Raw genomic sequence first — 16,354 nt, 5'->3', positions numbered from 1 at the left:
TTTTATTTTTTTACAGTGAAGGTCAAACAGTTACGCAGGCAGAATTAAAGAACAAGCGAAGAAGCCACGAGTCACTCTGCTGATCATCAACAGACCACAATGCAAAGCCTGTTAAACCCACTTTTGGTTGTGGAAAACTTGTTCAACACTGTTACTTTTGCTTTCACTGGGGAATAAGTCTGGCCTAAATGTTGAGCAGTGGCTCCGAAACTTTTTAGACTTTTTAGACCATAGCCTCCCTTCAAAGGAAGTCCCATTCTGACATGCATACATGTGCACAGATGTGTTTTTACAATTTTAGATTTAATATTGTTATATTAGGCCATGTTACTATATATTACATCAGTATTAATGAAATAATGCAGTTCTATTTGTATTTTCCTCTAAATTAAATTAAGCTTACAGTATACTCAAGGTGAGCAAGGACAAACAAACAAAACAAAAAAAGTCTGCAGGCATGTTAGGCATTAGGTCGGCATTTTAATGGCACACGTGAGCCTGCTGTTGATGTGCAGAGAGAGGCCAAACCTCAGGTCTGACTCCTCTGACACGTCTTGCCTCCATGTTTAACAGGGGTGACAGAACCAGATCACACTTACGTGATGTTGGGAACGCTCGGTACCACAGAGACTAATGGATGTCCGTCCTCCACCAGCAGGCAGAACCTGTCCATTGAGCTGTTAGCAGTGCAGAGTTGAGTCTGATTTTAGTTCAGTTGTTTGGCTCATTCCTGTCAGACTGTATTGAGGGCTGAGATGTATCAGCATTTCTTTGAGCTCTGTTTGTTTACCCTGTCAAATCTTTCCATGGCTGTCCTGAAACTCGCTGCTTTTCAGACTGCTGAGCTCCCCAAAAAGTGTTACTATGACAACCACCAACGGTGAGATGTCATGTCATTAGCTGCAGCGCAACTGCAAACTAAGCAAAGTTTTTAATGTTGTGACTTTGACATTTATTCTTTCATCTGTTTTTGTTTGAAAAGGTGTCATAAAACGCAGTTAAAGGAAGTAACCAACACAGGAGCCATCGTGTGACGGACACTGTGGGAACCACTGGTCTAGAGACCTCAGTCTGTGCTAAGATTTACGTCTGGAGAGCCACCGCTTGCTATCAGCTAAACCCAGAATGCACAGATTGGTCTAATCAGTGAGCTATGGGAAGAATTTAAATAATGACTCAGGGCATCTTAAAATTCCCAAAACTGGAATTGCAAGGATTACTTCTTTTCTTCTTTTCATGCAACATCCATGAAAAGAAAAATCCACTTACAGCCCAGTGAATTGCATGTTTGTTTACTCACATGTTAGGACCATTTAATTTGATAACTGAGTAATGCAGAGCCTGAAACAACCGTCCACTGTGACCACGGAGAGCAAAGAAAATGTAATTAGGCGACCTTGTGAGGCTTATCGCTCCCTCCAGCTAAACATAGCTGGATGTGACAGGCTCAGGTGTATTTTCTGGGTGGTGTCAACGCCCTGGGTGTGAAAATAGACGGCATGTAGAAGCAGACGTGGCTGGTTGAGTGGAAAGTCAGAACATGGAATAGTAAATCACCCCAAAATAACCCCTGAAATGCAAAACATAACAAGCATATAGCAGAGAGTGCACTGGAATTCGGGAACAGAAATGCACCATAAAGGAAGCTAAGTCATTTTTTAATGGTTTTTGTTTGTTTGTTTGTTTGTTTGTTTTCAGTTTAGTTGTGTAATGATCTCGTCTGCAGCCATCAGAGCCACTGTATGTACTCTCCACTCCAGACGGCAGATACACGATTGGCTGATGTTCAGGATGGTGATGGTCTCTGGCACACAGGCTCTGTGTGTCTGTGTGTGTGAGACCATTCTCACACCATGGAAATCTGGTTTCCCATAACAACACTGTTACTGGATGGAACAACACAAGTACACACATGCGTACACACACACACATATATTGGAGAGAACAAGTGTCCCGCCTCCTGTTCCTTCCTGGTTGTTTGTTGCTGAGGGACAAAGCCCTGTTTTATGTGGAGAAAGGTTGAGACTGAGAAAGGGGCTTGTGTCAGAGCCCGGAGTCACTGCCAAGCATGACTTAGTGCTCTGTGGTCTGTTTCTTCCCGAAAAATCACAGCAAAAAGAAGGGTGTCTGTCTTTGGCCGTTCACTGCATTCTGCTAGTTCAATCCTAATTTGGACAGAGATGTCATGTAAAGTCCAAATTTTTGGTGTTTTGATAAATATTGTTGCCATAACGACTGCCCTCCTGTTTGTGACAGCGAAGAGAGGGTCTGTTTGCAATTTAATGGCTATTATCGGGTTTATTGACAAAAGAAAAATGTTGAATATAACCAGATTTAGACCTGCAAACTAGTCAGTTTTTGGCAAAATTCCCCAAAAATATAGCGCCAAGGTGATTCATGTAAATCTGCAGAGTTTTTAATTTGGGGGGGTGCATACGTCACATACGGAGTCAAAAGAAGTAAATGTGTGTGTGTGTAGTTCTTCTTGAAGGCAGGACCCTGCTTGACCTCATGTTCGTAATGAAACAGTTTTTTCGGTTGCTGTAGCTTCAAATGTCACCGTTCATCTGAGCTTCGGTAACATAACCGTGTCCAAAGTGAGTTTAACTACTTCAGCTTTGTGTGGCCCAGCGGCTGCGGCGACACACTGAAAGCGGTTCGTCACACGGGGAAGTTTGTCTCAGAACTGTCACCTTTTTCATCCCACTCAATTTTGCAGGCCTTAAAGCCTTTCTGTCGCTGTGCACCTGTCTGAAAAACTGATGAATAAAATTATTTAAAGGCCATTAAAGGCTTTGACCTTTTCTGCATGCAGGCAGAGAGATTAAAGCACAAATTGTGGAGCTGTTGCTGCTGCATCATTTTTCTGTAAATCTAATTTGAAGCGATAGTGGGAATGGTGGACTCAGCCACTAACAATGAAAACTACTTTATGGAAATGTAATTAGACACTGTAAATACATGGAATGACGATTGCTGAGAAGTAAAGTGTCAACAACAGGGTTTGATTTAATGAAAAACTTCAGGATTACAAGCTTAAATAAATTAATTTGGAAATCTCCACCAGTCGTAAAGTGTCCAAAAATCTCCTTCACCACATAATCAAAGTGGATTCTTAACCCAAACTTATTTTGCACTTGCTTTTCTTGAAAAGTTAATATCATTTTTATGGCTGCACACCACTGCAGTGGTGCTCTGTGGCTTCAGCTCCAGTTTAGCATATTGAAGCCCCAGATATCCCACGCTCTGCTGTCTGCATATACTCCTCAACAGTCTACTGCTAAGTGGTCATTCGAGTGAGCAGCACTGACGACAGTGAGAGAAGCAGAGGATAAATATTAGAGAAACACTGCCAAGCCCTCTTTAAGTGTAATCCTCCAGCCTCTCTTTTTTCTCCCACAGTCAGTTCATTTCTAGCCTTGTTTCAGAAATCCATCCCACCACAGTTTCATGAGAGAGGCGGAGACAGACAAACAGAGAGAGAGGTGAAGGAGGTTAGAGACGGAGAGAGAGACAGAATACAAATCCAGCCGGCTGCTAAGCTCAAACCCCCTGAGTACAGGGATCACTAGCATTGAGCAAGATCTGCTCCACATATCCAGTATAATCCCTGCGCCACACCGTGAACACTTCCTCTTTGACAGAGAAGAGTGTTTGCGTGTGTGGCTGTGTGTGTGTGTGTTTTGTCAGAGCAGGGTGTTTTGATTTTGGTGTATACAGCAGAGTTAAGGAGGAGTTATTCTGCCTCAATGGGCCGTGTCTTTCTACTTTCTTCACTTTTCCCCATCTCTCTCTCTCTCTTTGGCTTTCAGATTCCTCACACCATCCCAGAGAGGCTTTAGGGACTGTACCAAAATTACTGTGGTGGGAAGAGGGGTTAAGTTTTATGTTTCACTTTTTGAAATTGCAAGACCAACCCAGGCATTATTCTTATTTTATTTGGACTTAGAAAAAAGAACTCCAGCATCCACTTCCTAATGTTTCAAAATGCAGCACTGGGTTTCTTCAGCTCTTTCAGCCATCAGTGACTAAAAAATAGGAAAATAAGCAATTTCTGACAAACTGAATTTGATTTATAGTACAGGCCAAATGCATACAACGCATTTAAGGATGGGGTGTGTCATTGTGGAGAAAGAATGTTTACATTTCCACAGAGAGTGGACGGCCAGCGGACCTCGAGCAGATGCTGATGGTGTTTGTTGAATCATTCAATCATGCTTGGACCCTGCAGCTCTGCTCATGTATGCTTGCGTGAAGTGTGTGTGTGTGTGTGTGTGTGTGTGTGTGTGTGTGTGTGTGTGTGTGTGTGTGTGTTAAGTGTCGGTGTGTGCGTGGAGGAAGTGTGTGTGATGGTGGGAGCAGCAAGGTGGGGGAGCTGCATCATCCCATTTGACCTGAGCTTGACCGCAGGAAGGATGTGGCTGATGGGAGGAAGGAAGGGTTTAACATGCTCGTAGAGGGACAGTAGGATCTCCTGCGGGGGTCGTTAGGCCTGTCTTCATGCTCCTCTTTGAACCAAACACACACTCTTTATGACACACACACACATTCACAGCTCCATCTTTCTCTCTTTTAACCCTCTGTCAGTGTTTGTGTGATTGTTTCTCTCCCTGCACTGTATGTCGTCTCCTCTTTTATCTCCTCTCAGGTCATGTGAGGGCTTCCCCTTCTCTGATCCACCTGTCTATTTATAGCCGTTAAGCCCTGGTCCAGCAGGAGCCATCAGAGGCAGCTTGTAAACCAAGCGTCTGTCTCCCTAATCTGGCCAGTTGATTAGCTAATACACCTCTGTCAGGCCATCCACTGCTCGTTGCAGGTGACACACTGGATTGATGGCACTTTAAGTACCTTTGTCTTCCTCCTCTAGTTCCCTCTTTCTTCAATCTCTAGCTCAAATGGTTTTGCAATTTTTCTTTCTGCTGACATGCACCTGATGGATGGTTTCAGTCATGCCTGGGGCAGACTGCAATTTTCTAAATGCTGCAATTTCAAGCATGACATTTTTCATGTCTCGTACTCTGCATAATATTAAAATTCAGCAACACACATTCATGTTATTTTCACATTTTAGCCGTGCTAGCAGTGTGGCTCCATTAATGGCAGTATTGGTTGATTGGTCTGGACTGAAGCATGGACATTGGATGGATTGCTGTGGAATTTTGTAAAAACCTTTATGATCTCAAGAGGTTGAATTTCAATGACTTTAGGGTTGGGGGCTCTTCCAATTTGAACTACGCTAACATCAGCCAAGGCTTTGAAAATAGCCCAGTTATCTCCAACTTAACAAACTAGCTAATGAATTTCCTGAAGATATCGATGAAGTTGTTGGTGCCTCACTTAATGTTTCATCGTCAGTCGAGGGTTCAGCTTCTTCGGCGCTGGCTGCAGGCGTGCTAATGTTAGCTGTGGCTGCTGCAGGGGATTTGGCTTTCAGGTTATCAAACATGGGACACTCTTTAGCTTTTAGACATATTTTGTGTTTGACCAGGTTCCTCCTCAGGTTGTATGTGTTCCACTGGCCAGCTTTGCATTTCACTTTGCAAATATTGCAGCGAGTGTTGTCTGCGTGTTTAACTTTAACAAGCTGCAGGGAGGAGTGACGTCATTCCACTCTGTCTCTTTCTCTCTATACTCCCAGTTACTCTCTCACCCAGATGTGCTCTCAGGTACTTTGGCACTGATTGGTTTAGTGTTAATGGGAAAGTGGCACACTCACACAAACCCCTTCGGATGAATTTTAATAACTTCATCATCTTCTTGCTTTTCCTCTTGTGCCATCATCATGCCAAAATTATAATTTGTGCAAGACTTTGGTTTATTACACAATGCCTGCTAAACTAATGACATTCCCACCTGCCTCAGCTGTATTTTGCTAATTAGCAGCTGCTAACATGCTAACTCACAAACCTAAGATGATGAAACATGGTAAACAATATCTGCTAGACAGCATGTTAGTGTCATAGTGACAATAGTAGCATACTAGCATTTAGCTTAAAACTGCTATACCTGCTCAGCTCAGCTTGTCTGTAGACCTTTATTCTTGTTTTATTTTCAAGATTATTAACTGTCCAATCTTCGTTCATTCTCATTCATTTGGTCTCCACCTTACTCCTCCACCCTTTTCTCTGTCTGTCTCTAAATCACTACCTCCTTTACTTCTTGGCATGAAATTAAATCCTGCTTGCCACTTGATTATGATTAGGTCCAGACTTCCATTAGCGAAGCCAGCAGCAGCAGACTGAAGTCAGGTTGTTTAATAAGTGTGACTCATTGGTCTTGGGAGAAATGGCTTTCCTGAAGGCAAAATCTGCAGCAGCTGAACTGGCGCTTCAGCAGCACACCACCTGGCCATGTACGTTCATGGTTTGAAATTAAAACCGGTTGCTAGTGCTGCTTTTTGCTATCAGCATCCACCAAGTGGATAAATGTGCCAGCAGTGAGTATCAGTGTGAGCTCTGTCTCTGAAAAACAGGAATTGTTGTCATAATGTTGTGACAGGCCGTTTCCTGCAGCCTCTTGATTCTTTGATCTGTTGGTTTTCTGCAAACACTGCGTGCGCTTTTTAAACCCCCCCATTGTGGCGCAGCTTAACCTGGCTGCTGAACTTTTCATCAAGTCAATTCAGTTTTATTGTTTGGCTCCTCTCCACCGCTGAGTGAAAAGAAAACACATCAATCACTCTGGTCGTCAACGTGCGGGAGTACTGGAAGACATGGTGTGACAGCGGGTGTTGTGACATTTCTTCAGAGGGAATCTCCTTAACGTCATCTTATTTTATTCCTTGTGTGTGTATTTATATTCACATCCTAATATGTGTGTTTCTGTAGTATATGGAAGTGCAAGTCTATTAAGAAGAAAGCCACACAGCTAAGATCAACACAGAGCTTGTCTCCAGAAGAATGAGGCCACCGTGCTCACAATGTGAATGCTCTCGCTCTGTGCTGATCAGAAGACTTTATCCAGGACTGTTTTAGTCCTTTCACTCCTTCAGTGTATTGATCTTCATGGTTGATGAGGGTGCAGAAGGGGAGAAATGGGTCAGTGCATGTGTACACGCTCCAGTGTTCATTATTGATGGCGATGAGGTCAGTAAATGACTCAGGATTAAGGTGATGAAGTAGGGGCTGTGGTGGTTATTTTAGAGCAGGAAAAATGAACCGAAGAGAGTGCCTGTTTTTTTATTTGCCCTTCAATGAGTCCCTGTGGCTCAAGTGATGGACAAGCACTTAAGCAGGCAGGTGGTCCAGCCAGAATGACATCGCCTGGCAGAGGAAGGTAATAGGGAGCAGCGTGTCACATTATATTAAGGCGAGCAGATAGATGGGCTCAGAGATCTGTCTCGGATTTGTGACCCCAGCCACATATTGACCAGATAATGAAACAGGCACAGAAAAAGACAGTGAGGGAGAAGCTCTGACGGAGCAGACTGACAGAAATGAAGTAATTTAAGTAGCCGGCTGACAAGTGTGAACGGTGCACTGGAGTGAGAGGAGGTTGTTGGGGTGTAATGATCTGCTTTTGTGGGGATGAAAGAGAAACAATACAGGTGGGGTGTATGTGGGGATGGATTTGTTGTGAAATGAAGATTGACATCTCACTGATTCAGACTCTGTGGACAGAAATCATGTGACCTGAGCCCCAGAGAATGCTGTCACATCACACAAATTTAGCCACACAGTGCCGGCATACATGCCGCTGTATAAAATCAAACACCACACTTCAGCTCCACTGACCTCTTCTGATTTCCGTGCCGCCTGTGAACGTGTTGCTGGGCGTTAACTTGCCCCTGAGGTTTTAACCAGGGAGCGGGGTGACAGACGGAGGATGTTAGCACGAAGCCAGAGAATCACGGCCGTGACAGCCAGTCATTGTACCTCAACGACTGATGGTATCATGCTGTCATTGTGTCAGTGTTGAGAGCAGACCCACAACAGATGCTGAACAGAAAATAGAAGCTTTATCTCAGGATATCCACTCTGTGGCATGTGAATATGAACAAGGACTGCTTCAAAGACATTGTCTCAGGTGAGCAGAGAGTTATTAAGATATAGTTTTATCTCTGGAAGAGGCTTCCTTCGTGTGTCTTATGAAAGAGGAAAGCATTTCCTTTGAGTAGAAACCCGTCTCAGTAAATGTATGAGCGTATGAACTAAAGCAGACATGTTTCTCATTGTATTTCACTGCTGGGAGTGTAATGTATTAGACTGTGCACCTGCAGTTTTCATCTGACTCCATTTCCCCAGATGGGGAGTTTTCATTATGGAGTCTCAGCAGGTGGGCCGGTGCATGGTCAACATGAAGCGTTGTTTTCAGTGAAGTCTATGTGTGTATTTATCACAAAACAGCAGTAATGGCTGGGACAGTGGCTAGCTGTGTTTCCATCCATGTAATTTTATGTGCATTTTGAAATATTGCTTCAAAGTTGATGGAAATGGAAGATTTAAAAAAAAAACATCCTCAAAAACTCCTGAAGACCTCTCCTGTTTTTCTGTGATAGATGACCTTATTCTTCTTCTTTTTCTTCATTGAGATTTATTCGAGGTTGGCAAACAGCTGTTCTTGTTTCCGGTTCGCGACCTTCACTTCTGTTCTCTTTGTTACCTTAACCGTGCGTATATAGCCTACCTGCCACCTTCTGACAAAACAGTGCTTTGGGTAGCCTAGTTTATTCGCTCCAAACCAGCTAATGGAAACACTCATAATTCTCATTTTCTTTCTTTCTTTCTTTTTTTAGTGATATTTCAAAAGTTTGCTTCAAATTCACTCTACAGTTAGATGGAAACACAGCTACTAAAGGGCTTCCTGCAATATTAAACAGAACACTGGAGGACACTGTGTGTGTGTGTGTGTGTGTGTGTGTGTGTGTGTGTGTGTGTGTGTGTGTGTGTGTGTGTGTGTGTGTGTGTCTATAGCTGGTGTGTTTCTGTGTGAACTGGCTGATTCAGCCATTCTGAATCTGTTCAGATTTCCATTTTCTGCTACAATCAGCAAGTGTCTCATCTGCCTAACACACCAATTTACCATCCGGTCTCATCGAGGGTCTCCCCGACTTAAACAATTCACAACCAGCTCATGAATAGAATTTGTCCACTGCTCAAAAACAAATCTGTGAAATTGCTTCTCCAGTACGTTCTGCCAATTAAATTAAATTGACATTATTGGACCGTATGGGATTATGTGCTTCTGGATGCTTATTGGGTGTGTACAAAATGTTTTAAACAAATGTGATGGCCTTCTCATCACACACATGTTATTTCAATATTTATTTGCACATCAAGAAACTGCTTATCGTGGTTTAAGTGCATTTTCTATGTGAAAATGCTAAATGTTTGGCAGCAATCAAGAATTTTGCTTAAGAATTTATTTTTATGGAATTAAAATTCCGTACACTGCAAGGATCTTTTTATCTACCAGCAAATGTTTGAGCAGAGGCTCTAATCATGGATGTCCTCGATCCCCTGAGCATTTTTTTTGTTTGTTTGTTTATTCAACTCAGAGGCTCATCACCTCACTTTGCTTTCACCAGTCCGTCTGAATCCAGACACATTACACACATTTCAATATGTTTAAGACACTGTTGTAGTCGACTGTGTGAGTATGTTATTTACAGAAGTCAAGAGCTTCCCCAGATTTCCATAATGTTACCAGGCAGCTCAGATTCACAGAAGGAACACAGACTGCAGATCTGTCTAATCACCAGATGCCTGCTCTCTAATGCATAATGCATCAGACTGTTATTGCAAGTCTACAGGGAAAACACGGCAGTGATTTACATTAATATTTTATCAAGCCACTGTGACATCAAAGTCTTAATGGAGGAGACCCTGCGTGTGTGTGTGTGTGTGTGTGTGCATGTGTTATCGTTAATGAAGTGGACCCCGGTGGCCAGTGCTTGGCCTCTATCAGGGTGTCAGGTGGAGGGGTGAGAGTAATGTGTTAAGTTAGTTTAAACTCAAAAGAACAGAGAGGCAGTAAAAACGGGCTCATGAATAAAAGGTTTTAATTGAGAAGCGGTGAGTTCTTTGAGTCACACAAGGCGAACGCTTTCACAGGCAAAGAGTCTGAAAGTATGAAAGCACTAAAGTGAGCCTCTGGTCTGAAAGGAGTTTGATGTTTGCATTTCATCCCCGGCTCTGTGCTAAATGTTTTCTATCCTCTCTTTTTCTCTCCCTTTTTTCTCTCCATCTGCATGGATTAAAAGTAATAAGTTAACATTAAAATTTCCACATTTTGTAACTTTTGGACAGAGCCAAGCTAGCTGTTTCCCCCCTCTTTCTGGTCTTTATGCTAAGCTAAGCTAAGCTAAGCATCGTCAGGCTGTAGCTTCATATTGAACACACTGACATCGCCCGAACTCGCCCTGCTTTAAACAAAACAGTCATCTGCTGTTCCATTGGATGGTGGACAGCACAAACTCATTTTGGGCAGTATTTGCCCTAAGATATTAGTGCTGTTGCGTTTTCCACATCTCTGACTCGAGCTCCCTGTGTTTCCTCAGATGACAGTGCGTCAGCAGCCAGCAGTATGGAGGTGACCGACCGCATCGCCTCCCTGGAGCAGAGGGTCCAGATGCAGGAGGATGAGATTCAGCTGCTGAAGTCTGCTCTGGCCGATGTGGTGCGTCGCCTCAATGTGTCTGAGGAGCAGCAGGCCATGGGGTCCCGCAGAGGACCCACCAAAGGTAACATGCATGTATACTGTAAGCGTGTTTTTTCAAGGGTTTCTTCAGTCGCTTCTTCTCGGATTGTTGAGCAACACGATCATCGGGGTTTGGAGGCTTCCTTCTCCTTTTCCACTTTGTCCTCTCTCCTTCCTGATGATGTCTCCTTCAAATCCATCTTTTTTCCTTCCTCTGACCAGTTGATCTCCTCTTCCTCTTCCTCTCCCTTTCGTCCTCTCTTCTCCTGGACTTTGCTGTGTTGTTAAACGTCTTGTACGTTATGTGTATAGACCCCGCTTTGATGAGAAAGTCTCCCTCAGCAGACAGCAATGTTGGGAAGCCAGGTAGGCTGACTGTGAAGTCTGGCTGCACTAACCAGGCCTGGTGTTTACAAAAAGCACATTTCAGTCACTGCCTGCTGGTATTATGTTGTATTATATAGTATTTCACTAGGAAACCCACAGTTACTGTCAGTACTGCACTGCCTGAGGTCACTGCACTGTGATTTGAGTCTAAAGATAGAAATAGATTTATTATTAAACAGGGGACATTTGTCTCCGCAGTATATGCACACAACATGCCTCTTTTTACTGTTTATGAGTCCAAGGACTCACTGATTTTTTAAAGCTATCAATGGACTGTCACATCTTAGTGAGCATAAGCTGCTAAATACATGTTTTGTGTTTGCATGTGTGTATGCAGTCTTTGTGTAAAAGGACAATTTCCCCCCAAAACTCTTTTCCCTGTTATAAAAAAGAAGAGCTGTTGTTGATGTGTTTTATTCCATGGACAAAATAAGAGCAACACCTGGCAATCTAAGTAAGTACAGCATCAGTACCAGAAGTCACAGTGAAGGACTAGTTCAACAGTTCTGGAAGAAGGCTTGCTTCTCAGTTAGAAAGTGAACAAGCATATATTTCCTGAAATGCAAACGATTCCTTTAAGTTATAGTTGGAACAACACCTCTGTGACACTGTCTGAGTTTAGCTGCAATAGTGCAGAATCAAATTCAGCCACAAACAGATTCCACAGAAGTAAAAGGCACAGCTGCCAACACACAACTCAGAATGCACAACCTCTACTCCATGTGATATCACACAGCTGAATGCAGCATGCTCTCAGCTGTGAAGTCGCAGTGAGAAATGTAGGAAATAGACCTATCCAGAGTCATTGATGATACTCATTGCTGTTTTTATTGCGTAATAGTACTGCATGTGTCGATTTTCAGCTGAAGTCTGTTTGATACAGTCTGTGTCCTTAATAGCATCTTTACCCGAGAGGCTGATGAGGTCTGCATGTGAAATCAGCTGCACTTTGTGCCATTTTATGTCCTCAAATGTGCACTTGAATGATGAAGCAGAAGCAGATTATGATTCTGATCTGCTGCCAGTTTCAGTCTCCGGAGTGACTGTGGACAGATGAAGTTTCAGTTTGATTTGGGATCTGGAGGATGACTCAGACTCTGAGCTGCTTTCCCTTATTGTTCCCCACTTTTAGCTGCAGGGAGACAGCAGCCTGCTTCCCTATACTGAAGTCCAATGATCTGCTTCACAAAGCTTAACCAATGCACACAGCCTGCACATGTACAGCCACGCACGCACACACACACACGCACGCACGCACACACACACACACACACACACACACACACACACACACACACACACACACACACGCATTCATCTTCTTTAACATGCTAACAAAATTACAACCTCAGTTTGCCCCTGCTGTGTAATTACTACATGAAAGATAACAGAGAAATGTGTGTGTAGACCTGATTGTGCATGCGTGTGTGTGTGTGTGTGTGTGTGTGTGTGTGTGTGCGTGTGTGTGTGTGTGTGTGTGTGCCTGAGTGTGTTTACATGCATGTGTGTGTGAGTGTGCGTGTCTGCCGGATGAAAAGGGTCTATTAAATATTTATCACTGCAGATAAAGCTGCAGCTTGGATTTGTTATTCTGGGCTGACCTGCGTGTGTGTGTGTGTGTGTGTGAACCACATCCTACTATCCTACTAATTATTTGCATATATATATATCATCTGTGTGGAAAAGTGACTGAACACAACAATATTTTCAATGAAATGAGATTAAAAAAACATTGAATTAAGATAACTCATATTTGAATTACATTTAAGAGTCTTTGTGCTGCCCCTAGTTTTGTTCTTATGATATATTACACCGTGAAATGATTTCATATCTCTTTAAACCCTCACTGATGCAGAGGGAGTATTTTATATTTGTTGTGTTTAAGGCTAAAATAATAACTGATGCACGATATATATCAAAATTACAAAGTGTTATTGTTCAATTTAAGTTTCTATTAGCATTATTATTGTATTAATCAACAACAGCAAACAAAGAGAGAGCTCCTCCTATTCCACACAGAAGTAAAATATATTGTTTTTGATTACAAATTTCTTTTTTTTTATGTGTTTACTGTGGTAATTATAGGCATTTTATTTAATTTGGCCACAATACACAAGAAATGTTAAGTTCTTCTTAATCAAGGTTTCCAGTTACGCAATATGCTTGATTAGCTTCTCAGAGTCTGAAGGGTTTTCACCAAACCTGCGTACCACAACAGTTACCATCGAACCATATTTGCTCCTAATACTGACTGAAATAACAGACGAGCTGCAGGAACAGTAAGAACACTAATGTTAAACACATAAGCACAATAGATAATAAGAGATCATTTTATCCACAGTGAAAATGCAGTTTCCTTCTCACTCTCACATGTTACTCTAACGTGGCCTGTTGCTGTTCCTTTCTTTCAGCCAGGCCAATGATTGCCACCCTGCCCTTACGGCCCACAGTAAACAATGGGACCATCCTACCAAAGAAAGGCAGCGGGACTCTGCCCTCCCCATCTGGATCTGGATCCAGGAAGGACACCAGCACACCAGCCAACAAGAGGTATCTATGGCATTATTTAGACTTTCAAGGAGGTAGGGAGCTGTTGACGTGTTCGAAAGGAGATATACGTGTTTCGTGTTTTATGTCAAATTCAGTAGATTTTTAGTGCGTCTTTAGTGAGCCTTTGTGCCTTGTTAATACTCTTATAAAAACTCTTGTTAAATCCTAATATGAGCTACATGTAGGCCAGGTTGTGAGGTCTTGCGAGCATCACATCTTTCTTTCCAGACAGTTAATTTGTCTCGAGACATTTTTTGCCTGTCTGTGCCACGTCGCCTCATCTCAGCCATAAATCGTCACATTTCGGCTTGACATTAAACATTGCAGATAAACAGAGAAATCACCCTCTCTGCTTCTCTGGTGTGTGTGTTTATACATGCTTGTGGAGCACAGGTTATCAGTCTTGTCTGTCAGGAGAACAATAGCCTTTTCCCATCTCTGGATGACATTACCATAATCAGATGAAGCTCAGCTCACAGCAGAGACCAGCTCCAGTCCAAGCAGCTGTGAACTCCCCCGTGGCGCTGTTTCTTTGATTTTCCGTGTGTGTTCTTTTATTTCTGCTTCGGGGATGTTTTCCGATACTGAGAGCTCATACTTTTAATGCCAGCTGACTCTCACCCTGAGGTTCACTGGACAGCACAGCAAAGAAATGTTCTGCAGAATGAAATGTAAGCAGAATGAGGAAATGAGATTTGGTCCTGTGTGTTTCCTTGTTGGAGTTTGCTTGTGTTTCTCTGAGCAGTTTTAGGCTTCACTGACTCTGAGCTTTGAGCTTGTGCTCGATCCAGGATCTCAGAGGCTGAGTCCCCCCTAATGCACCCTCAGAAACAAAGATCTCTGATTATAGATTCATTCTGAAAAGACCAAATTCTTGTGGCGAACTGTCTCATTTATTCATTGGCCTATACGTTGACAAGTTTAAATTGAGTGTGAGAAATACTGGAAAGAGCCAATAAAAAACACTCTGTATGAGCTTTTAATTCCCTCCTGGGTGTTTTAAACCCTGAAATACCCAGAAAAAAGAAATCACACATGGAGTTAGTGGTTACTTGCATATAAGTGAAGCTAATGAATGAGTTTTCTTGCAGCTGTGATGATGGGGTTTGAAGATTTACTCAGTGTATTTAAAGTTTGAATGGCATCTTCATTGCAGCAGTTGCCTTTTCTGTAAAACAGACAAAAAGGAGATTTAATTCTGTAATCTGGCAGGATTTCAACTTTGAGACTTGAGTCGTCAGTCGTCCCCTTTGTTTATCTTCCTCTTGTCTGTCTTTGCCATCTCTCCTGTCTTGCTCGTCCTTGTTCTCTGTATTATCTCTCTCTGTGATAACGTGTCCTTCCCAACTATGATGTTATATCCTGTTTATGTCCCGTCCACCTACAATGTGATGTCCCGCCAGTCTGTCCAGTTTGTCTTCTCTGTCTCGCTCTACCAGAATTCATTACCTGCCCCTCAGGTGAGAGGAAGTTACAGTATACTGCTCACTATATATCATCATCATGGCTCTGACCCATGCTAACCATGTTGCTGAATCACTCACCACGCTACACGATGATTGGAACTAATATTCACTGTTCATGTGTTGTTTACCAACTGTGTCTGGGATTAGTTTAAACTGCAGATTGGTCACAATCCTGTCAGTGTTGGCATACGCACAACTGCCTTCCCCAATGCCCTGTGGCCCAATTACTACAATTCCTCATGGGATAACACAGCAAACAACAGCTTCTCTCTCTCTCTCTCTCTCTCTCTCTCTCTCTCTCTCTCTCTTTCTTCTTTCTATTCTATTCTGCTCTTTACTGCACAAACACACACGTGCTCTCCAGAAGGGATAACTGCCACCAGCCAGTTTTAGGATTTGAATGGACTTTTCTCCCATAGGGTGGATTAGGTGACTGGCCCTGCTGGCCATTGGACTGCTGATGGAGCCCTTTCTTTGTTGTGAATAGGCAGGCTGTCTGCACCACTAATATGCAGATTTGCACAGGTCTGTACTGATGTTATGATCACCAGAGTGAAGGAAAGAGAGCGTATGAGGAAACAACAAATATCCACGTTTCTTTATTTCTCTTTTGGTGCAAATTCTCTCTGACGCTGTTGTAGAGGGTCACATTTTTTTAAGAAAATGTTGACACAGATCTGAGCTGAGTAATAAAATAAATACAACTTTCCTGTGCGTGCTTTCAAAAGCTGTTTCCTGGATGAAAACTTTTTTGGAAAAGCAGCGTCAGGTGATTTTATGACCTATTTCTTGTGCCTTCCCCTCCCCTCTCTGGTGTCTCTTTTTGCCTCTGTCCACCTTCTCCTCGCCACAGCACTGTGAGGAGAGCCAACTCAAACGAACATGTGGGAACTCTTACACGGAAAGATTCGGGCGACTCCAAGGGCAACCGAACTCGCGCCGGATCCACCGGCAGCAATTCCAGTGGCAAGAGAAGTGACAGGTAACGTCATGTTAAAATGAGCTTCAGCAGCTCACACGTTCATCTTCACAGTCAATGACGCTTTCTGTCCACACAAGGCAGGAGGCTGTTTGTGTTATGATCAGATTTATCCACCAGAAAACACACACTGATCTCCTCATAAAGCACTTTCAATCAATGGTTTATCTGGAGGCGGGATGCTGAATGACAACTATCTGTTTACTCATTTACTTTGCAGCAAACAGAGGGATCCAGTGTTCAATGCAGGTAAGACCTAGAGGCTCTTTCGTAGCTCGACAGCTGTGATAGTTTTATGCAGAGCCGTTTCACACCAGGTGCTCAGTGGCTCCCT

The 16,354-nt window shown here is 43.0% G+C and overlaps 1 protein-coding gene across 6 annotated transcripts in view; it reads left to right on the top strand.

Moving 5' to 3' along the window:
* eml1 (EMAP like 1) overlaps nucleotides 1–16,354 on the top strand; it is a 40,717-nt gene that overhangs the window by 9,022 nt on the left and 15,341 nt on the right. For 3 of the 6 annotated variants that reach the window (XM_070978700.1, XM_070978699.1, XM_070978697.1), the window contains exons 2-6: nucleotides 10,499–10,681; nucleotides 13,437–13,575; nucleotides 14,979–15,035; nucleotides 15,895–16,023; nucleotides 16,241–16,269. In XM_070978700.1, the coding sequence (XP_070834801.1) occupies nucleotides 10,499–10,681; nucleotides 13,437–13,575; nucleotides 14,979–15,035; nucleotides 15,895–16,023; nucleotides 16,241–16,269 (537 nt within the window). The remainder of the gene's footprint in view (nucleotides 1–10,498; nucleotides 10,682–13,436; nucleotides 13,576–14,978; nucleotides 15,036–15,894; nucleotides 16,024–16,240; nucleotides 16,270–16,354) is intronic. The other 3 variants (XM_070978703.1, XM_070978702.1, XM_070978701.1) reach the window with 1 other exon arrangement.

The sequence above is a fragment of the Chaetodon trifascialis genome, chromosome 14 (genome assembly GCF_039877785.1).
Source record: "Chaetodon trifascialis isolate fChaTrf1 chromosome 14, fChaTrf1.hap1, whole genome shotgun sequence".
In the NCBI taxonomy this organism is placed as follows: domain Eukaryota; kingdom Metazoa; phylum Chordata; class Actinopteri; order Chaetodontiformes; family Chaetodontidae; genus Chaetodon; species Chaetodon trifascialis.
Note: the sequence above shows the minus strand (reverse complement) of the source record. Positions and strands in the feature narration are given on the sequence as shown.